Raw genomic sequence first — 24333 nt, 5'->3', positions numbered from 1 at the left:
CAGTGATGTTAATGACATTCAACTGGGGGCTGACACAGTCAGTGGTGTTAATGACATTCAACTGGGGGCTGACACAGTCAGTATTGTTAATGACATTCAACTGGGGGCTGACACAGTCAGTGGTGTTAATGACATTCAACTGGGGGCTGACACAGTCAGTGGTGTTAATGACATTCGATTGGGGGCTGACACAGTCAGTGATGTTAATGACATTCAACTGGGGGTTGACACAGTAAGTGGTGTTAATGACATTCAATTGGGAGCTGACACAGTCAGTGATGGTAATGACATTCAACTGGGGGCTGACACAGTCAGTGGTGTTAATGACATTCAACTGGGGGCTGACACAGTCAGTGCCGTTAATGACATTCAACTGGGGGCTGACACAGTCAGTGGTGTTAATGACATTCAAATGGGGGCTGACACAGTAAGTGGTGTTAATGACATTCAATTGGGGGCTGACACAGTCAGTGATGTTACTGATGTTCAACTGGGGGCTGACACAGTCAGTGGTGTTAATGACATTCAACTGGGGGCTGACACAGTCAGTGGTGTTAATGACATTCAATTGGGGGCTGACACAGTCAGTGATGTTAATGACATTCAACTGGGGGCTGACACAGTCAGTGGTGTTAATGACATTCAACTGGGGGCTGACACAGTCAGTGGTGTTAATGACATTCAATTGGTGGCTGACACAGTCAGTGATGTTAATGAGATTCAAATGGGGGCTGACACAGTCAGTATTGTTAATGACATTCAAATGGGGACTGACACAGTAAGTGATGTTAATGACATTCAATTGGGGGCTGACACAGTCAGTGATGTTAATGACATTCAATTGGGGGCTGACACAGTCAGTGATGTTAATGACATTCAACTGGGGGCTGACACACTCAGTGATGTTAATGACATTCAAATGAGGGCTGACACAGTCAGTGGTGTTGATGACATTCAATTGGGGTCTGACACAGACAGTGATGTTAATGACATTCAAATGGGGGCTGACACAGTCAGTGCTGTTAATGACATTGAAATGGGGGTTCACAAAGTCAGTGGTGTTAAAAACATTCAGTTGGGGGCTGACACAGTCAGTGATGTTAATGACATTCAATTGGGGGCTGCCACAGTCAGTGGTGTTAATGACATTCAATTGGGAGCTGACACAGTCAGTGATGTTAGTGACATTCAATTGGGGGCTGACACAGTCAGTGGTGTTAGTGACATTCAACTGGGGGCTGCCACAGTCAGTGGTGTTAATGACATTCAACTGGGGGCTGACACAGTCAGTGATGTTAATGACATTCAACTGGGGGCTGAGACAGTCAGTGGTGTTAATGACATTCAATTGGGAGCTGACACAGTCAGTGATGTTAATGACATTCAACTGGGGGCTGACACAGTCAGTGGTGTTAATGACATTCAACTGGGGGCTGACACAGTCAGCGCCGTTAATGACATTCGATTGGGGGCTGACACAGTCAGTGATGTTAATGACATTCAACTGGGGGATGACACAGTAAGTGGTGTTAATGACATTCAACTGGGGGCTGACACAGTCAGTGGTGTTAATGACATTCGATTGGGGGCTGACACAGTCAGTGGTGTTAATGACATTCAACTGGGGGCTGACACAGTAAGTGGTGTTAATGACATTCAATTGGGGGCTGACACAGTCAGTGATGTTAATGACATTCAACTGGGGGCTGACACAGTCAGTGGTGTTAATGACATTCAACTGGGGGCTGACACAGTCAGTGGTGTTAATGACATTCAATTGGTGGCTGACACAGTCAGTGATGTTAATGAGATTCAAATGGGGGCTGACACAGTCAGTATTGTTAATGACATTCAAATGGGGACTGACACAGTAAGTGATGTTAATGACATTCAATTGGGGGCTGACACAGTCAGTGATGTTAATGACATTCAATTGGGGGCTGACACAGTCAGTGATGTTAATGACATTCAACTGGGGGCTGACACACTCAGTGATGTTAATGACATTCAAATGAGGGCTGACACAGTCAGTGGTGTTGATGACATTCAATTGGGGGCTGACACAGACAGTGATGTTAATGACATTCAAATGGGGGCTGACACAGTCAGTGCTGTTAATGACATTGAAATGGGGGTTCACAAAGTCAGTGGTGTTAAAAACATTCAGTTGGGGGCTGACACAGTCAGTGATGTTAATGACATTCAATTGGGGGCTGCCACAGTCAGTGGTGTTAATGACATTCAATTGGGAGCTGACACAGTCAGTGATGTTAGTGACATTCAATTGGGGGCTGACACAGTCAGTGGTGTTAGTGACATTCAACTGGGGGCTGCCACAGTCAGTGGTGTTAATGACATTCAACTGGGGGCTGACACAGTCAGTGATGTTAATGACATTCAACTGGGGGCTGAGACAGTCAGTGGTGTTAATGACATTCAATTGGGAGCTGACACAGTCAGTGATGTTAATGACATTCAACTGGGGGCTGACACAGTCAGTGGTGTTAATGACATTCAACTGGGGGCTGACACAGTCAGCGCCGTTAATGACATTCGATTGGGGGCTGACACAGTCAGTGATGTTAATGACATTCAACTGGGGGATGACACAGTAAGTGGTGTTAATGCCATTCAATTGGGGGCTGACACAGTCAGTGATGTTAATGACATTGAACTGGGGGCTGACACAGTCAGTGGTGTTAATGACATTCAACTGGGGGCTGACACAGTCAGTGCTGTTAATGACATTCGATTGGGGGCTGACACAGTCAGTGATGTTAATGACATTCAACTGGGGGATGACACAGTCAGTGGTGTTAATGACATTCAGTTGGGGGCTGACACAGTCAGTGGTGTTAATGACATTCAGTTGGGGGCTGACACAGTCAGTGCCGTTAATGACATTCGATTGGGGGCTGACACAGTCAGTGCTGTTAATGACATTCAATTGGGGGCTGACACAGTAAGTGGTGTTAATGACATTCAATTGGGGGCTGACACAGTCACTGATGTTAATGACATTCACTTGGGGGCTGCCACAGTCAGTGGTGTTAATGACATTCAACTGGGGGCTGACACAGTCAGTGATGTTAATGACATTCAACTGGGGGCTGACACAGTCAGTGATGTTAATGACATTCAAATGGGGGCTGACACAGTCAGTGCTGTTAATGACATTCAAATGGGGGCTGACACAGTCAGTGATGTTAATGACATTCAACTGGGGGCTGACACAGTCAGTGGTGTTAATGACATTCAACTGGGGGCTGACACAGTCAGCGCCGTTAATGACATTCGATTGGGGGCTGACACAGTCAGTGATGTTAATGACATTCAACTGGGGGCTGACACAGTAAGTGGTGTTAATGCCATTCAATTGGGGGCTGACACAGTCAGTGATGTTAATGACATTCAACTGGGGGCTGACACAGTCAGTGATGTTAGTGACATTCAATTGGGGGCTGACACAGTCAGTGGTGTTAGTGACATTCAACTGGGGGCTGCCACAGTCAGTGGTGTTAATGACATTCAACTGGGGGCTGACACAGTCAGTGATGTTAATGACATTCAACTGGGGGATGACACAGTCAGTGGTGTTAATGACATTCAATTGGGAGCTGACACAGTCAGTGATGTTAATGACATTCAACTGGGGGCTGACACAGTCAGTGGTGTTAATGACATTCAACTGGGGGCTGACACAGTCAGCGCCGTTAATGACATTCGATTGGGGGCTGACACAGTCAGTGATGTTAATGACATTCAACTGGGGGATGACACAGTAAGTGGTGTTAATGCCATTTTAAATGGGGGCTGACACAGTCAGTGATGTTAATGACATTCAACTGGGGGCTGACACAGTCAGTGGTGTTAATGACATTCAACTGGGGGCTGACACAGTCAGTGCTGTTAATGACATTCGATTGGGGGCTGACACAGTCAGTGATGTTAATGACATTCAACTGGGGGATGACACAGTCAGTGGTGTTAATGACATTCAGTTGGGGGCTGACACAGTCAGTGGTGTTAATGACATTCAGTTGGGGGCTGACACAGTCAGTGCCGTTAATGACATTCGATTGGGGGCTGACACAGTCAGTGCTGTTAATGACATTCAATTGGGGGCTGACACAGTAAGTGGTGTTAATGACATTCAATTGGGGGCTGACACAGTCACTGATGTTAATGACATTCACTTGGGGGCTGCCACAGTCAGTGGTGTTAATGACATTCAACTGGGGGCTGACACAGTCAGTGATGTTAATGACATTCAACTGGGGGCTGACACAGTCAGTGATGTTAATGACATTCAAATGGGGGCTGACACAGTCAGTGCTGTTAATGACATTCAAATGGGGGCTGACACAGTCAGTGATGTTAATGACATTCAACTGGGGGCTGACACAGTCAGTGGTGTTAATGACATTCAACTGGGGGCTGACACAGTCAGCGCCGTTAATGACATTCGATTGGGGGCTGACACAGTCAGTGATGTTAATGACATTCAACTGGGGGCTGACACAGTAAGTGGTGTTAATGCCATTCAATTGGGGGCTGACACAGTCAGTGATGTTAATGACATTCAACTGGGGGCTGACACAGTCAGTGGTGTTAATGACATTCAACTGGGGGCTGACACAGTCAGTGCTGTTAATGACATTCGATTGGGGGCTGACACAGTCAGTGATGTTAATGACATTCAACTGGGGGCTGACACAGTCAGTGGTGTTAATGACATTCAGTTGGGGGCTGACACAGTCAGTGGTGTTAATGACATTCAGTTGGGGGCTGACACAGTCAGTGCCGTTAATGACATTCGATTGGGGGCTGACACAGTCAGTGCTGTTAATGACATTCAATTGGGGGCTGACACAGTAAGTGGTGTTAATGACACTCATTTGGGGGCTGACACAGTCAGTGATGTTAATGACATTCACTTGGGGGCTGCCACAGTCAGTGGTGTTAATGACATTCAACTGGGGGCTGACACAGTCAGTGATGTTAATGACATTCAACTGGGGGCTGACACAGTCAGTGATGTTAATGACATTCAACTGGGGGCTGACACAGTCAGTGGTGTTAATGACATTCAACTGGGGGCTGACACAGTCAGCGCCGTTAATGACATTCGATTGGGGGCTGACACAGTCAGTGATGTTAATGACATTCAACTGGGGGCTGACACAGTAAGTGGTGTTAATGCCATTCAATTGGGGGCTGACACAGTCAGTGATGTTAATGACATTCAACTGGGGGCTGACACAGTCAGTGATGTTAGTGACATTCAATTGGGGGCTGACACAGTCAGTGGTGTTAGTGACATTCAACTGGGGGCTGCCACAGTCAGTGGTGTTAATGACATTCAACTGGGGGCTGACACAGTCAGTGATGTTAATGACATTCAACTGGGGGCTGACACAGTCAGTGGTGTTAATGACATTCAATTGGGAGCTGACACAATCAGTGATGTTAATGACATTCAACTGGGGGCTGACACAGTCAGTGGTGTTAATGACATTCAACTGGGGGCTGACACAGTCAGCGCCGTTAATGACATTCGATTGGGGGCTGACACAGTCAGTGATGTTAATGACATTCAACTGGGGGATGACACAGTAAGTGGTGTTAATGCCATTCAATTGGGGGCTGACACAGTCAGTGATGTTAATGACATTCAACTGGGGGCTGACACAGTCAGTGGTGTTAATGACATTCAACTGGGGGCTGACACAGTCAGTGCTGTTAATGACATTCGATTGGGGGCTGACACAGTCAGTGATGTTAATGACATTCAACTGGGGGATGACACAGTCAGTGGTGTTAATGACATTCAGTTGGGGGCTGACACAGTCAGTGGTGTTAATGACATTCAGTTGGGGGCTGACACAGTCAGTGCCGTTAATGACATTCGATTGGGGGCTGACACAGTCAGTGCTGTTAATGACATTCAATTGGGGGCTGACACAGTAAGTGGTGTTAATGACATTCAATTGGGGGCTGACACAGTCACTGATGTTAATGACATTCACTTGGGGGCTGCCACAGTCAGTGGTGTTAATGACATTCAACTGGGGGCTGACACAGTCAGTGATGTTAATGACATTCAACTGGGGGCTGACACAGTCAGTGATGTTAATGACATTCAAATGGGGGCTGACACAGTCAGTGCTGTTAATGACATTCAAATGGGGGCTGACACAGTCAGTGATGTTAATGACATTCAACTGGGGGCTGACACAGTCAGTGGTGTTAATGACATTCAACTGGGGGCTGACACAGTCAGCGCCGTTAATGACATTCGATTGGGGGCTGACACAGTCAGTGATGTTAATGACATTCAACTGGGGGCTGACACAGTAAGTGGTGTTAATGCCATTCAATTGGGGGCTGACACAGTCAGTGATGTTAATGACATTCAACTGGGGGCTGACACAGTCAGTGGTGTTAATGACATTCAACTGGGGGCTGACACAGTCAGTGCTGTTAATGACATTCGATTGGGGGCTGACACAGTCAGTGATGTTAATGACATTCAACTGGGGGCTGACACAGTCAGTGGTGTTAATGACATTCAGTTGGGGGCTGACACAGTCAGTGGTGTTAATGACATTCAGTTGGGGGCTGACACAGTCAGTGCCGTTAATGACATTCGATTGGGGGCTGACACAGTCAGTGCTGTTAATGACATTCAATTGGGGGCTGACACAGTAAGTGGTGTTAATGACATTCATTTGGGGGCTGACACAGTCAGTGATGTTAATGACATTCACTTGGGGGCTGCCACAGTCAGTGGTGTTAATGACATTCAACTGGGGGCTGACACAGTCAGTGATGTTAATGACATTCAACTGGGGGCTGACACAGTCAGTGATGTTAATGACATTCAACTGGGGGCTGACACAGTCAGTGGTGTTAATGACATTCAATTGGGGGCTGACACAGTCAGTGCCGTTAATGACATTCAACTGGGGGCTGACACAGTCAGTGCTGTTAATGACATTCAACTGGGGGCTGACACAGTCAGTGGTGTTAATGACATTCAACTGGGGGCTGACACAGTCAGTGATGTTAATGACATTCAAATGGGGGCTGACACAGTCAGTGATGTTAATGACATTCAGTTGGGGGCTGACACAGTCAGTGCCGTTAATGACATTCGATTGGGGGCTGACACAGTCAGTGTTGTTAATTCCATTCAATTGGGGGCTGACACAGTAAGTGGTGTTAATGACATTCAATTGGGGGCTGACACAGTCAGTGATGTTAATGACATTCAACTGGGTCCTGACACAGTAAGTGGTGTTAATGACATTCAACTGGGGGCTGACACAGTCAGTGATGTTAATGACATTCAACTGGGGGCTGACACAGTCAGTGGTGTTAATGACATTCAATTGGGGGCTGACACAGTCAGTGCCGTTAATGACATTCAACTGGGGGCTGACACAGTCAGTGCTGTTAATGACATTCAACTGGGGGCTGACACAGTCAGTGGTGTTAATGACATTCAACTGGGGGCTGACACAGTCAGTGGTGTTAATGACATTCAAATGGGGGCTGACACAGTCAGTGCTGTTAATGACATTGAAATGGGGGTTGACAAAGTCAGTGGTGTTAATAACATTCAGTTGGGGGCTGACACAGTCAGTGATGTTAATGACATTCAATTGGGGGCTGCCACAGTCAGTGGTGTTAATGACATTCAATTGGGAGCTGACACAGTCAGTGATGTTAGTGACATTCAATTGGGGGTTGACACAGTCAGTGGTGTTAGTGACATTCAACTGGGGGCTGACACAGTCAGTGGTGTTAATGACATTCAACTGGGGGCTGACACAGTCAGTGCCATTAATGACATTCGATTGGGGGCTGACACAGTCAGTGATGTTAATGACATTTTAACTGGGGGCTGACACAGTCAGTGCCGTTAATGACATTCGATTGGGGGCTGACACAGTCAGTGATGTTAATGACATTCAACTGGGGGCTGAAACAGTAAGTGGTGTTAATGACATTCAATTGGGGGCTGACACAGTCAGTGATGGTAATGACATTCACCTGGGGGCTGACACAGTCAGTGGTGTTAATGACATTCAACTGGGGGCTGCCACAGTCAGTGCCGTTAATGACATTCCATTGGGGGCTGACACAGTCAGTGATGTTAATGACATTCAACTGAGGGCTGACACAGTCAGTGGTGTTAATGACATTCAGTTGGGGGCTGACACAGTCAGTGGTGTTAATGACATTCAACTGGGGGCTGACACAGTCAGTGCCGTTAATGACATTCAACTGGGGGCTGACACAGTCAGTGCTGTTAATGATATTCAACTGGGGGCTGACACAGTCAGTGGTGTTAATGACATTCAACTGGGGGCTGACACAGTCAGTGATGTTAATGACATTCAAATGGGGGCTGACACAGTCAGTGCTGTTAATGACATTGAAATGGGGGTTGACAAAGTCAGTGGTGTTAATAACATTCAGTTGGGGGCTGACACAGTCAGTGATGTTAATGACATTCAATTGGGGGCTGCCACAGTCAGTGGTGTTAATGACATTCAATTGGGAGCTGATACAGTCAGTGATGTTAGTGACATTCAATTGGGGGTTGACACAGTCAGTGGTGTTAGTGACATTCAACTGGGTGCTGACACAGTCAGTGGTGTTAATGACATTCAACTGGGGGCTGACACAGTCAGTGCCGTTAATGACATTCGATTGGGGGCTGACACAGTCAGTGATGTTAATGACATTTTAACTGGGGGCTGACACAGTCAGTGCCGTTAATGACATTCGATTGGGGGCTGACACAGTCAGTGATGTTAATGACATTCAACTGGGGGCTGAAACAGTAAGTGGTGTTAATGACATTCAATTGGGGGCTGACACAGTCAGTGATGGTAATGACATTCACCTGGGGGCTGACACAGTCAGTGGTGTTAATGACATTCAACTGGGGGCTGCCACAGTCAGTGCCGTTAATGACATTCCATTGGGGGCTGACACAGTCAGTGATGTTAATGACATTCAACTGAGGGCTGACACAGTCAGTGGTGTTAATGACATTCAGTTGGGGGCTGACACAGTCAGTGCTGTTAATGACATTCAAATGGGGGCTGACACAGTCAGTCGTGTTAATGACATTCAATTGGGGGCTGACACAGTCAGTGGTGTTAATGACATTCAAATGGGGGCTGACACAGTAAGTGGTGTTAATGACATTCAATTGGGGGCTGACACAGTCAGTGATGTTACTGATGTTCAACTGGGGGCTGACACAGTCAGTGGTGTTAATGACATTCAAATGGGGGCTGACACAGTCAGTGGTGTTAATGACATTCAATTGGGGGCTGACACAGTCAGTGATGTTAATGACATTCAAATGGGGGCTGACACAGTAAGTGGTGTTAATGACATTCAATTGGGGGCTGACACAGTCAGTAATGTTAATGACATTCAACTGGGGGCTGACACAGTAAGTGGTGTTAATGACATTCAACTGGGGGCTGACACAGTCAGTGGTGTTAATGACATTCGATTGGGGGCTGACACAGTCAGTGATGTTAATGACATTCAACTGGGGGCTGACACAGTAAGTGGTGTTAATGACATTCAATTGGGGGCTGACACAGTCAGTGATGTTAATGACATTCAACTGGGGGCTGACACAGTCAGTGCCGTTAATGACATTCAAATGGGGGCTGACACAGTCAGTGGTGTTAATGACATTCAATTGGTGGCTGACACAGTCAGTGATGTTAATGACATTCAAATGGGGGCTGACACAGTCAGTGGTGTTAATGACATTCAGTTGGGGGCTGACACAGTAAGTGATGTTAATGACATTCAATTGGGGGCTGACACAGTCAGTGATGTTAATGACATTCAATTGGGGGCTGACACAGTCAGTGATGTTAATGCCATTCAACTGGGGGCTGACACAGTCAGTGATGTTAATGACATTCAAATGAGGGCTGACACAGTCAGTGGTGTTGATGACATTCAATTGGGGGCTGACACAGTCAGTGATGTTAATGACATTCAAATGGGGGCTGACACAGTCAGTGCTGTTAATGACATTGAAATGGGGGTTCACAAAGTCAGTGGTGTTAAAAACATTCAGTTGGGGGCTGACACAGTCAGTGATGTTAATGACATTCAATTGGGGGCTGCCACAGTCAGTGGTGTTAATGACATTCAATTGGGAGCTGACACAGTCAGTGATGTTAGTGACATTCAATTGGGGGTTGACACAGTCAGTGGTGTTAGTGACATTCAACTGGGGGCTGCCACAGTCAGTGGTGTTAATGACATTCAACTGGGGGCTGACACAGTCAGTGATGTTAATGACATTCAACTGGGGGCTGACACAGTCAGTGGTGTTAATGACATTCAATTGGGAGCTGACACAGTCAGTGATGTTAATGACATTCAACTGGGGGCTGACACAGTCAGTGGTGTTAATGACATTCAACTGGGGGCTGACACAGTCAGCGCCGTTAATGACATTCGATTGGGGGCTGACACAGTCAGTGATGTTAATGACATTCAACTGGGGGCTGACACAGTAAGTGGTGTTAATGCCATTCAATTGGGGGCTGACACAGTCAGTGATGTTAATGACATTCAACTGGGGGCTGACACAGTCAGTGGTGTTAATGACATTCAATTGGGGGCTGCCACAGTCAGCGCCGTTAATGACATTCGATTGGGGGCTGACACAGTCAGTGATGTTAATGACATTCAACTGGGGGCTGACACAGTAAGTGGTGTTAATAACATTCAGTTGGGGGCTGACACAGTCAGTGATGTTAATGACATTCAATTGGGGGCTGCCACAGTCAGTGGTGTTAATGACATTCAATTGGGAGCTGACACAGTCAGTGATGTTAGTGACATTCAATTGGGGGTTGACACAGTCAGTGGTGTTAGTGACATTCAACTGGGGGCTGACACAGTCAGTGGTGTTAATGACATTCAACTGGGGGCTGACACAGTCAGTGCCATTAATGACATTCGATTGGGGGCTGACACAGTCAGTGATGTTAATGACATTTTAACTGGGGGCTGACACAGTCAGTGCCGTTAATGACATTCGATTGGGGGCTGACACAGTCAGTGATGTTAATGACATTCAACTGGGGGCTGAAACAGTAAGTGGTGTTAATGACATTCAATTGGGGGCTGACACAGTCAGTGATGGTAATGACATTCACCTGGGGGCTGACACAGTCAGTGGTGTTAATGACATTCAACTGGGGGCTGCCACAGTCAGTGCCGTTAATGACATTCCATTGGGGGCTGACACAGTCAGTGATGTTAATGACATTCAACTGAGGGCTGACACAGTCAGTGGTGTTAATGACATTCAGTTGGGGGCTGACACAGTCAGTGGTGTTAATGACATTCAACTGGGGGCTGACACAGTCAGTGCCGTTAATGACATTCAACTGGGGGCTGACACAGTCAGTGCTGTTAATGATATTCAACTGGGGGCTGACACAGTCAGTGGTGTTAATGACATTCAACTGGGGGCTGACACAGTCAGTGATGTTAATGACATTCAAATGGGGGCTGACACAGTCAGTGCTGTTAATGACATTGAAATGGGGGTTGACAAAGTCAGTGGTGTTAATAACATTCAGTTGGGGGCTGACACAGTCAGTGATGTTAATGACATTCAATTGGGGGCTGCCACAGTCAGTGGTGTTAATGACATTCAATTGGGAGCTGATACAGTCAGTGATGTTAGTGACATTCAATTGGGGGTTGACACAGTCAGTGGTGTTAGTGACATTCAACTGGGTGCTGACACAGTCAGTGGTGTTAATGACATTCAACTGGGGGCTGACACAGTCAGTGCCGTTAATGACATTCGATTGGGGGCTGACACAGTCAGTGATGTTAATGACATTTTAACTGGGGGCTGACACAGTCAGTGCCGTTAATGACATTCGATTGGGGGCTGACACAGTCAGTGATGTTAATGACATTCAACTGGGGGCTGAAACAGTAAGTGGTGTTAATGACATTCAATTGGGGGCTGACACAGTCAGTGATGGTAATGACATTCACCTGGGGGCTGACACAGTCAGTGGTGTTAATGACATTCAACTGGGGGCTGCCACAGTCAGTGCCGTTAATGACATTCCATTGGGGGCTGACACAGTCAGTGATGTTAATGACATTCAACTGAGGGCTGACACAGTCAGTGGTGTTAATGACATTCAGTTGGGGGCTGACACAGTCAGTGCTGTTAATGACATTCAAATGGGGGCTGACACAGTCAGTCGTGTTAATGACATTCAATTGGGGGCTGACACAGTCAGTGGTGTTAATGACATTCAAATGGGGGCTGACACAGTAAGTGGTGTTAATGACATTCAATTGGGGGCTGACACAGTCAGTGATGTTACTGATGTTCAACTGGGGGCTGACACAGTCAGTGGTGTTAATGACATTCAAATGGGGGCTGACACAGTCAGTGGTGTTAATGACATTCAATTGGGGGCTGACACAGTCAGTGATGTTAATGACATTCAAATGGGGGCTGACACAGTAAGTGGTGTTAATGACATTCAATTGGGGGCTGACACAGTCAGTAATGTTAATGACATTCAACTGGGGGCTGACACAGTAAGTGGTGTTAATGACATTCAACTGGGGGCTGACACAGTCAGTGGTGTTAATGACATTCGATTGGGGGCTGACACAGTCAGTGATGTTAATGACATTCAACTGGGGGCTGACACAGTAAGTGGTGTTAATGACATTCAATTGGGGGCTGACACAGTCAGTGATGTTAATGACATTCAACTGGGGGCTGACACAGTCAGTGCCGTTAATGACATTCAAATGGGGGCTGACACAGTCAGTGGTGTTAATGACATTCAATTGGTGGCTGACACAGTCAGTGATGTTAATGACATTCAAATGGGGGCTGACACAGTCAGTGGTGTTAATGACATTCAGTTGGGGGCTGACACAGTAAGTGATGTTAATGACATTCAATTGGGGGCTGACACAGTCAGTGATGTTAATGACATTCAATTGGGGGCTGACACAGTCAGTGATGTTAATGCCATTCAACTGGGGGCTGACACAGTCAGTGATGTTAATGACATTCAAATGAGGGCTGACACAGTCAGTGGTGTTGATGACATTCAATTGGGGGCTGACACAGTCAGTGATGTTAATGACATTCAAATGGGGGCTGACACAGTCAGTGCTGTTAATGACATTGAAATGGGGGTTCACAAAGTCAGTGGTGTTAAAAACATTCAGTTGGGGGCTGACACAGTCAGTGATGTTAATGACATTCAATTGGGGGCTGCCACAGTCAGTGGTGTTAATGACATTCAATTGGGAGCTGACACAGTCAGTGATGTTAGTGACATTCAATTGGGGGTTGACACAGTCAGTGGTGTTAGTGACATTCAACTGGGGGCTGCCACAGTCAGTGGTGTTAATGACATTCAACTGGGGGCTGACACAGTCAGTGATGTTAATGACATTCAACTGGGGGCTGACACAGTCAGTGGTGTTAATGACATTCAATTGGGAGCTGACACAGTCAGTGATGTTAATGACATTCAACTGGGGGCTGACACAGTCAGTGGTGTTAATGACATTCAACTGGGGGCTGACACAGTCAGCGCCGTTAATGACATTCGATTGGGGGCTGACACAGTCAGTGATGTTAATGACATTCAACTGGGGGCTGACACAGTAAGTGGTGTTAATGCCATTCAATTGGGGGCTGACACAGTCAGTGATGTTAATGACATTCAACTGGGGGCTGACACAGTCAGTGGTGTTAATGACATTCAACTGGGGGCTGACACAGTCAGTGGTGTTAATGACATTCGATTGGGGGCTGACACAGTCAGTGATGTTAATGACATTCAACTGGGGGCTGACACAGTCAGTGGTGTTAATGACATTCAGTTGGGGGCTGACACAGTCAGTGGTGTTAATGACATTCAGTTGGGGGCTGACACAGTCTGTGCCGTTAATGACATTCGATTGGGGGCTGACACAGTCAGTGCTGTTAATGACATTCAATTGGGGGCTGACACAGTAAGTGGTGTTAATGACATTCACTTGGGGGCTGCCACAGTCAGTGGTGTTAATGACATTCAACTGGGGGCTGACACAGTCAGTGATGTTAATGACATTCAACTGGGGGCTGACACAGTCAGTGATGTTAATGACATTCAACTGGGGGCTGACACAGTCAGTGGTGTTAATGACATTCAATTGGGGGCTGACACAGTCAGTGCCGTTAATGACATTCAACTGGGGGCTGACACAGTCAGTGCTGTTAATGACATTCAACTGGGGGCTGACACAGTCAGTGGTGTTAATGACATTCAACTGGGGGCTGACACAGTCAGTGATGTTAATGACATTCAAATGGGGGCTGACACAGTCAGTGATGTTAATGACATTGAAATGGGGGTTGACAAAGTCAGTTGTGTTAATAACATTCAGTTGGGGGCTGACACAGTCAGTGATGTTAATGACATTCAATTGGGGGCTGACACAGTCAGTGGTGTTAATGACATTCAACTGGGGGCTGACACAGTCAGTGATGTTAATGACATTCAACTGGGGGCTGACACAGTAAGTGGTGTTAATGACATTCAATTGGGGGCTGACACAGTCAGTGATGTTAATGACATTCAACTGGGGGCTGACACAGTCAGTGGTGTTAATGACATTCAACTGGGGGCTGACACAGTCAGTGCCGTTAATGACATTCGATTGGGGGCTGACACAGTCAGTGATGTTAATGACATTCAACTGGGGGCTGACACAGTAAGTGGTGTTAATGCCATTCAATTGGGGGCTGACACAGTCAGTGATGTTAATGCCATTCAACTGGGGGCTGACACAGTCAGTGGTGTTAATGACATTCAACTGGGGGCTGACACAGTCAGTGCCGTTAATGACATTCGATTGGGGGCTGACACAGTCAGTGATGTTAATGACATTCAACTGGGGGCTGACACAGTCAGTGGTGTTAATGACATTCAGTTGGGGGCTGACACAGTCAGTGGTGTTAATGACATTCAGTTGGGGGCTGACACAGTCAGTGCCGTTAATGACATTCGATTGGGGGCTGACACAGTCAGTGTTGTTAATTCCATTCAATTGGGGGCTGACACAGTAAGTGGTGTTAATGACATTCAATTGGGGGCTGACACAGTCAGTGATGTTAATGACATTCAACTGGGGGCTGACACAGTCAGTGGTGTTAATGACATTCAAATGGGGGCTGACACAGTCAGTGGTGTTAATGACATTCAATTGGTGGCTGACACAGTCAGTGATGTTAATGACATTCAAATGGGGGCTGACACAGTCAGTGGTGTTAATGACATTCAGTTGGGGGCTGACACAGTAAGTGATGTTAATGACATTCAATTGGGGGCTGACACAGTCAGTGCTGTTAATGACATTGAAATGGGGGCTGACACAGTCAGTGATGTTAATGCCATTCAACTGGGGGCTGACACAGTCAGTGATGTTAATGACATTCAAATGAGGGCTGACACAGTCAGTGGTGTTGATGACATTCAATTGGGGGCTGACACAGTCAGTGATGTTAATGACATTCAAATGGGGGCTGACACAGTCAGTGCTGTTAATGACATTGAAATGGGGGTTCACAAAGTCAGTGGTGTTAAAAACATTCAGTTGGGGGCTGACACAGTCAGTGATGTTAATGACATTCAATTGGGGGCTGCCACAGTCAGTGGTGTTAATGACATTCAATTGGGAGGTGACACAGTCAGTGATGTTAGTGACATTCAATTGGGGGTTGACACAGTCAGTGGTGTTAGTGACATTCAACTGGGGGCTGCCACAGTCAGTGGTGTTAATGACATTCAACTGGGGGCTGACACAGTCAGTGATGTTAATGACATTCAACTGGGGGCTGACACAGTCAGTGGTGTTAATGACATTCAATTGGGAGCTGACACAGTCAGTGATGTTAATGACATTCAACTGGGGGCTGACACAGTCAGTGGTGTTAATGACATTCAACTGGGGGCTGACACAGTCAGCGCCGTTAATGACATTCGATTGGGGGCTGACACAGTCAGTGATGTTAATGACATTCAACTGGGGGCTGACACAGTAAGTGGTGTTAATGCCATTCAATTGGGGGCTGACACAGTCAGTGATGTTAATGACATTCAACTGGGGGCTGACACAGTCAGTGGTGTTAATGACATTCAACTGGGGGCTGACACAGTCAGTGCTGTTGATGACATTCGATTGGGGGCTGACACAGTCAGTGATGTTAATGACATTCAACTGGGGGCTGACACAGTCAGTGGTGTTAATGACATTCAGTTGGGGGCTGACACAGTCAGTGGTGTTAATGACATTCAGTTGGGGGCTGACACAGTCTGTGCCGTTAATGACATTCGATTGGGGGCTGACACAGTCAGTGCTGTTAATGACATTCAATTGGGGGCTGACACAGTAAGTGGTGTTAATGACATTCACTTGGGGGCTGCCACAGTCAGTGGTGTTAATGACATTCAACTGGGGGCTGACACAGTCAGTGATGTTAATGACATTCAACTGGGGGCTGACACAGTCAGTGATGTTAATGACATTCAACTGGGGGCTGACACAGTCAGTGGTGTTAATGACATTCAATTGGGGGCTGACACAGTCAGTGCCGTTAATGACATTCAACTGGGGGCTGACACAGTCAGTGCTGTTAATGACATTCAATTGGGGGCTGACACAGTCAGTGGTGTTAATGACATTCAACTGGGGGCTGACACAGTCAGTGATGTTAATGACATTCAAATGGGGGCTGACACAGTCAGTGATGTTAATGACATTGAAATGGGGGTTGACAAAGTCAGTTGTGTTAATAACATTCAGTTGGGGGCTGACACAGTCAGTGATGTTAATGACATTCAATTGGGGGCTGACACAGTAAGTGGTGTTAATGACATTCAACTGGGGGCTGACACAGTCAGTGATGTTAATGACATTCAACTGGGGGCTGACACAGTCAGTGATGTTAATGACATTCAACTGGGGGCTGACACAGTAAGTGGTGTTAATGACATTCAACTGGGGGCTGACACAGTCAGTGATGTTAATGACATTCAACTGGGGGCTGACACAGTCAGTGGTGTTAATGACATTCAATTGGGGGCTGACACAGTCAGTGCCGTTAATGACATTCACCTGGGGGCTGACACAGTCAGTGATGTTAATGACATTCAACTGGGGGCTGACACAGTCAGTGGTGTTAATGACATTCAACTGGGGGCTGACACAGTGAGTGGTGTTAATGACATTCAACTGGGGGCTGACACAGTCAGTGATGTTAATGACATTCAACTGGGGGCTGACACAGTCAGTGGTGTTAATGACATTCAAATGGGGGCTGACACAGTCAGTGGTGTTAATGACATTCAGACAGTGAAGGTTACTAATGTTGTAAAACTGTAGGTCCAGACACTGAACGTTAGTACTGTAATACTGTAGGATACTTATGTGTCTGTAGGTTGTCACTAACTAATAATGTGTCAATGCCTTTCAACCATTTCACTTCCAGACACTCAATAGCCATTGTCCCCGCGCCGCCATTGAGTACCTCTCCACGTAGTGCAGCATTCAATATGACTCCCCTCGTCCCACTTTAGAAAGGCACAACTTCGTTGTTTTGTTTATCCCACAACCATGGAGGAGTGTACCATGCAACAGCGGACAACAGGTTGGTCACATGACTGGACGATATCGATCAGTTCCACACGCAGCGATGGCGGCTTCATACTGTCAAGTGAGTTTGATATTCCGTATCATGTGATCATCCCTTTACATGCTTAATGAAACCATGTAATAACAGGCCTTATCTCACGCGGTTGACGGTTTGGGTCGTCTGCTGTGTGCATGTCGCCTGCTGTTGAGCAGTTCCATGCTTAGTACAAGTGAGACAGAAAGTGATCTTTCGGGAGATGGTTGCTAATGTAAACAAAGCTTGTCGAATGTGGATATGGGGCCATGAAAGACAGTGACACTTGACATGCTGGCTGTGCTCATATAAAACAGATTTCTTGTGCAATAAATCGTGAGCACTCCAGACACAGTTCTCGTGCACCAACTACATTGTAGTAGAACACGATTGTGATGGTAGTAACGGAGGACGGCTGCACACTAAAGCGCGGTTGTCTCCCTTCATCACAACCCGTTCATACTGTCGCTTTTTCTAAAAACATTTTCCATTTCTTTGAGAGATGTTTGCAAAATGGGGTTCATAAAGGACAGGAATGTGTGGATGAACAACGTTTTTATTACAATAGGAGTCACGTGCTTGATAACATGTAAGAACCTACCCTAGATTTTAACAGGCGCTCCTATTGAAACAAATAGATGTTCACCTATACATTTTCCTATCCTTCCGTTGATAATCTAGTTGCAGCTTCTGTTAATCTGTGGCACATGCCTGTGCGAGTTTATGACTGTGTACATATCCACTGGAATGAATGTTTCCCGAGGCAGAAACACTGGTCCTGAACACCACGGCAATGTTAGGTAACACGTCCATCCCACGTTTCCAGGAGTCCGTGATGAGAGACCCATTCCATGAAGCAGTGCATCACATAACTCGAGGTCGACTCTAGGGTAAACGTTTGCTCAGTATTGATAAAATCTTATATGATGTAAAAATGTACATTGAATCACGTGACTACAGGGTACAATCCGAGGAATGGATGCCACCTCCTTCAACTCAGAGCATGCCGCAGGTCGTCTCCGCAAGGCCATGAAGGGATTGGGTGAGATATGTCACATATACTGAAGGGTCTGGGTGGGACATATGCCGTATACTGATTGGACTGGGTGAGATATGCTAGTATCTCATATACTGCAAGGACTGGGTGAGATATGTCCCACATATGTCATACTAAAGGGACTGTGTGAGATATATCCCATAAGGAACAGGGTGAAATATATCCCATATACTGAAGGGACTGTGTGAGATATATCCCATACACTGAAGGGACTGTGTAAGATATATCCCATTTACCGAAAGGACTGGGTGAGATATATCCCATATACTGAATGGACTGGGTGAGATATATCCCATATACTGAAGGGACTGGGTACTGATTTTGAAATGCAGACAGTACTCAACATTACAAAGTAAAAAACAACACACACAACATGTATGTGCTTATGGCGTGCCCTTAAGACGGACCAGACGTCAAGTGGAGGTGTACACCGAGTAACCGATACATAGCATACACTTCCCGGACAATTCTCTCTGGCTGCCATCTGTATGTATGGAGACGTCCTTGTTGCAGGTACAGACGAGCACCAGATCATCAAGGTTCTCACGGAACACAACAACGCCCAGCGGCAGGAGATCAAGGACAAGTACAAGTCGTGTTTCGGCACGGTATGCAGCTTGTCTGGGCACACATACATGGCTGGACAAAAAAAACCCAAAACCCTACATCTAATATAACTCACCAAATGCTTATGCCGTTTAGGATTCAAACATATCTCTAAACATATCTGCCCTGAACGTGTTTACCGTTTTCACATTTGTTCAGCGCATTGTCCGCGAATGTAACCTATTCAGAGATGACAAGACTTTTTGGATGATCAACTTCTTTATTTTGTCAATGGCGATTTCTAGGTATAGATTCTTATAACTATTTTTCCATATTTGCGGAAACGGTATAAGAATCTATATTAGTTTTACGAGGCTTTTAGCAATGTCCCGTCGCACATTGTACCCACGTGGGGAATTGAACCCATGGCTTTGTCATGACTAGCGAACGCTCTAACCACTAGACTATCCCACCGCCCGAACTTCAAAATAAAGAAGTTGATCATCCATAAAGTCTTGTCATCTCTATCCCACCAACTTCTAGAATGACACTCAAACAAATTGTAAGCTATTCACTGAAACAGTTCTCTATTTTCTTAAGTAGATAGGTGGGGTAGCTTAGTGGTAAAAGGGTTGGCTTCACGCCGAAGACCCAGGTTCAGCTCCCCACATGGGTACAATGTGTGAAACCCACTTGTGGTGTCCTCCGTCGTGACATCGCCAAAAGCGGGGTAAAACTAAATCCACTCACTCTATTTCTAAAGGATCTCATTGAAGACCTAAAGGGTGAGCTGGCGGGTCACTTCGAGTCTCTCTGCCTGTACCTGTTGATGCCGGCCAGGTACTTCGATGCCTTCTGTCTGAAGAACGCCATGAAGGTATGTTAACAGCGGACTGTATTACCAGTACCAGTAGGTCCAGGGAACCATATGTTACTCATATCTCAGTATGACTGTGTTGTTTCAGAGACTTGGCACCAAGGAGTCTCATATCATCGACATTCTGGTCTCCAGGTCCAACATGGAGATCCAGGACATAAAGACTGTGTACAAAGGTGAGCAGACAAGAGAGAAAGGAGAGTAGGAACCGACTGTCTGTAATCTTGAACATAGCATAAAGACTGTTAGTTAGACTGAGTTTTACTACCTGGAGAGATGTGTATTACAGAGTGTACGATAAGTTCGTTTGTCTTCATGACGTAAATTCCATGTCCATTGTTTCCCAGAGTTGTTCCAGGCCGACCTAGAAGAGGACATCAAGTCGGAGGTGTCAGGTGACTTCCAGCGCGTTCTGGTTGGTCTCGTGCAGGGCAAAAGATCAGTGGAGCAGATGGTTGAAGACGCCGCCGCCAAGGCCGACATGGAGGACGTGTATAACGTGAGTATCAACTTGTCAAGGCGTGTTTCATGACGTTGGTGCCTGCTTGTGGTGTCCCAGACATTCCTTGTGGTACCGACAGTTGATATACCTTCATACTCGCACTTGAAATCCTGAAAGTCTGATGGATTTAGTTTCGTTTCACCACGTTATGAAAATATATAATGCAGTGACACTGTTTTAGGCACACAAAAACAATTTAAACTTCAGTTCATAAATTATTTACAAATGTCATCATACATCTTTGTAAACCAACACGACTTCTTCATCAAACACTACCTAAGTTCTGGGTTCAGATGTATGGATGTGTGCGTGCGTGCGTACGATACCGTGGTATAATGCTGCTTCGTGTCCGATGTGACAATGTTCCCAGGGAGGTGAGGGTTTGAGATTCGCCACGGAAGAGGATGTCTTCAACAAGGTTCTTGTGACTCGGAGCATCCCCCATCTTAGGAAGGTGTTTGAGCTCTACAAGGAGTACGCAGGCAAGGATATAGAAGGTGCCATTATCGGGGAGATGAGTGGAGATACACAGAAAGCTTTTCTGGCAATAGGTGAGTCAATACACATCCCCAGGTATCACGCACGTACGCACGCACGCAATATTTTACATATGAGTCAATAATGCGTGAGTTCGGTTAAATACTACTTTGAGGAATGCTGACAAAGCCAGAAGCTAATCAGGGAGAACAAGGGACAGAACTCACGACCACAGGCTCCTGAAATACGTAAGGGAAACAACCCTTGCATATTTATTATTGCAATGAATATCTTTCACTTCGACTATCTAATCCGACAATATTTACTTCCAGTTAATTACGTGAAGGACCCATTAAAGTTCTTCGCAAAATGTTTGTTTGAGAGTATGGACGGGAAGGGAACAGATGACGAACGTCTGATGCAGTTGGTGGTGTCCCACTCTGAGGTACGTGCAGACGGGGATGGGGTGGGCAGTGCGAGGTGAGGGACACTGGGTCCCTGCAATATCCCGAATACCTGTCAGTATTAGAGGAGCTCAGTAAAAGCAGATGATGGCACGAACAACAATGCTCCTTGTGAGAGAGATCTGTTTCTTACTGAGTTGTACAGCAGACATGTCATACATACAGTGGACTTGGGACAGCTCCACAAGATGGGTCTAGTCAGGCCAACTCGTGGTCCTCTTATATTGCAAATTTCATCAGTATCTTTCAAGGCCTGCGTTAGCGTACTTATTGATAACAAATTCTCATATTTTCTTTACACAAAGTTTCTGAGCTAATTCTTGCTGCCTCGTGTATTCATGTTATGCAACTTCTGAATGCCTTTCAAAAACTGTTTTAGACTTGGACCAGGTGGTGCTGTGTCAAGGGTTTCATCAACATGAGATCGGAATAGTCAGAGACCGCGAAGCAGTTAGTTAGGGCGACTTGGTAAACAATCGTCATACGCTCTACTTATGGATCATTGAATCGTCTAGTTCAGATTCGAATATTTTCAGATCAACCCCATAACACTGTCATATAAATCAGTGCAGTTTTCACAACAAACAGTACATGTTGACAGGTGGATCTGCAGGACGTGGCGGAGGTCTACGAGAAGGAGTACAAGTCATCCCTGGCACAGCACATCCGGGAGGACACTTCTGGTGACTACCGGAAGCTGCTCCTGCAGCTGACACAGAGCGGAGAAAGCCAGGGAGTCGCCGGACAAAAGAAGGAGTCAAGTTGAAGTCAGGATCACACTTCATCACTTCATGTTGCGACACCTGGTGGCGTTCTGGCACACAGGCCGCGTGTTTCCAAGACATCAAAGTGACAGAAGCAGGATGGGAAGAGGGAATGGGAGTCTCGGGTTATTCATGTTCTCTTGGTTCCAGTCACCTATTTCTCATATGTAACGTGTAGAGAACACAAATCAGTGACACAACATGCATTAACCTCCTACCATATGTTCCAGTGTTTATATAAGAGGATTGTTTAGTTGCAACTCAGTTCCCAGTTTCCAAAGATGTGTCCAAGTATACTTACAACCGTTGACTTTTACAACTATTACCTACAATATTAAGAAATACTTCTGAGAATTTATAGAAAAAAATATTTCCCCCTATGATCCTTGTCCATCTGCCTTCAATACCTGGCTGTTGTTGAGGACACATTCATGTGGTGCAATCCAGTTACTCTTTCACTATTGTAGATCTCAAGAAACACAGACCATAAACTTGGTGTACTTGACGTTGCCTTGCATTTCCATGACAGTTTCTTAGTTAATGAGGAGATTGGTAGTGATACTAATATATTCTCATTTGTACTTGTGACATACTTGGATATGAATTCAATACTCTCAGTCCTGGTGACTTTCACTGACCTCACAAAATGACTACACTAAACATCATTATCCCTTGAGGCACAATAACTCATAACAGTAAGCCCACGTATGGTGTTCCCCACTGTGATGTTGCTGGAAAATTGCTGAAAACGGTGTAAAAACCAACTCAGTCAGTCAGCCTTAACAATAACTGAAAGAAATAAGGGGTCCTTGGAACATTACTTAAAAACTTACTTAAGAAGTATATTTTCTACAGCACAATAGAAGACTGATGACTAAAGCATGGTAAATAATATCTACACTTCAAACATCAAATACAAGTAGAACAATCTTACTGGTATTTAAAAGGGAGGTAACTCTCGGACAAGTTAGCATCTCCAAGCTTTGGATATTTTTGTTATTTGTATTTCAGCCAAAACTACTCAATAGCTGTCCCGTAGTTGTGATAGTAGTCACAGGTATGCCCTAACCGAATAGGGCAGGAACACTTGCAATAAATGATGCAATGCTGTGTAGCACAATTCTACCCTGTTTTAACACGATTTGTAGCAACTTTACTTATTACTGTTCTGTAAGATATAAAATGTTTACGCCACACAACTTGCTTCAGTGTCTCATGTATTGCAGTACTTGAAGGAGACAGCATAGCACAGCGGCCATGTTGAAGGAGACAGTATGGCAAAGCAGCCATGTTGAAGGAAACAGAGTGGCAATCTTGTTTCCATTCGCTTTGTCATACAACATCAGTCACTGGAGATCTATTCCCACCTCAACATCGGCCACTGGTGACAGAAATTCTTATCAGTGGATCAGACCAATGACATAATTCATAACAATTACTTGTGTAGATATTTGACATATGAGGGGGTGTATGTGCTAAATGCCGGATTTCACTTAATCTACAAAAGCAGATCACAATTTCAACATCACTTTTTTGAACAGGAAAAATTATTGTGGCAGTGACTGTTGCACTTCAGCTTGGCTTTGAAGCATTTACACCTGTCTGTTTGACACTAGCTGTGTCCAGAGCAGCTGACACTCAAAAACCCCTGTTCACCACATATACTAGGGACTTTCATTAAAGATTTCCCCTGACCTACTTCTGGTTTTCACATGTGGCTGAAACTTCATGTGAGTAATGAAACATATGTTTACGAGTCATGTTATAATTTCAGCATTGAAGTATGAAAGATATCTTTGACAAGTGCCATACTGTAAGTAAGTAAGGCGTGATAATGGAGCCAGTTGAATACAGAGCAGTGAACAAGTTT

General features: G+C 45.7%; 1 protein-coding gene across 3 annotated transcripts in view; it reads left to right on the top strand.

Moving 5' to 3' along the window:
- Positions 1-23662, top strand: part of LOC137291539 (annexin A5-like) — a 53339-nt gene extending 29677 nt beyond the window's left edge. For 2 of the 3 annotated variants that reach the window (XM_067822916.1, XM_067822917.1), the window contains exons 2-9: positions 18737-18818; positions 19347-19441; positions 20143-20256; positions 20345-20432; positions 20604-20755; positions 21129-21309; positions 21568-21680; positions 22301-23662. In XM_067822916.1, the coding sequence (XP_067679017.1) occupies positions 18752-18818; positions 19347-19441; positions 20143-20256; positions 20345-20432; positions 20604-20755; positions 21129-21309; positions 21568-21680; positions 22301-22465 (975 nt within the window). In that variant the 5' untranslated portion in view covers positions 18737-18751 and the 3' untranslated portion in view covers positions 22466-23662. Of the gene's footprint in view, positions 1-17599; positions 17825-18736; positions 18819-19346; positions 19442-20142; positions 20257-20344; positions 20433-20603; positions 20756-21128; positions 21310-21567; positions 21681-22300 lie in introns of those variants that run through there. The other variant, XM_067822915.1, reaches the window with a different exon arrangement.
- The last annotated feature ends 671 nt before the right edge of the window (positions 23663-24333 follow it).

Source organism: Haliotis asinina, chromosome 7, assembly GCF_037392515.1.
Source record: "Haliotis asinina isolate JCU_RB_2024 chromosome 7, JCU_Hal_asi_v2, whole genome shotgun sequence".
Lineage (NCBI taxonomy): Eukaryota > Metazoa > Mollusca > Gastropoda > Lepetellida > Haliotidae > Haliotis > Haliotis asinina.
The sequence above is the reverse complement of the archived record's forward strand: the minus strand, read 5'-3'. Positions and strand labels throughout refer to the sequence as shown.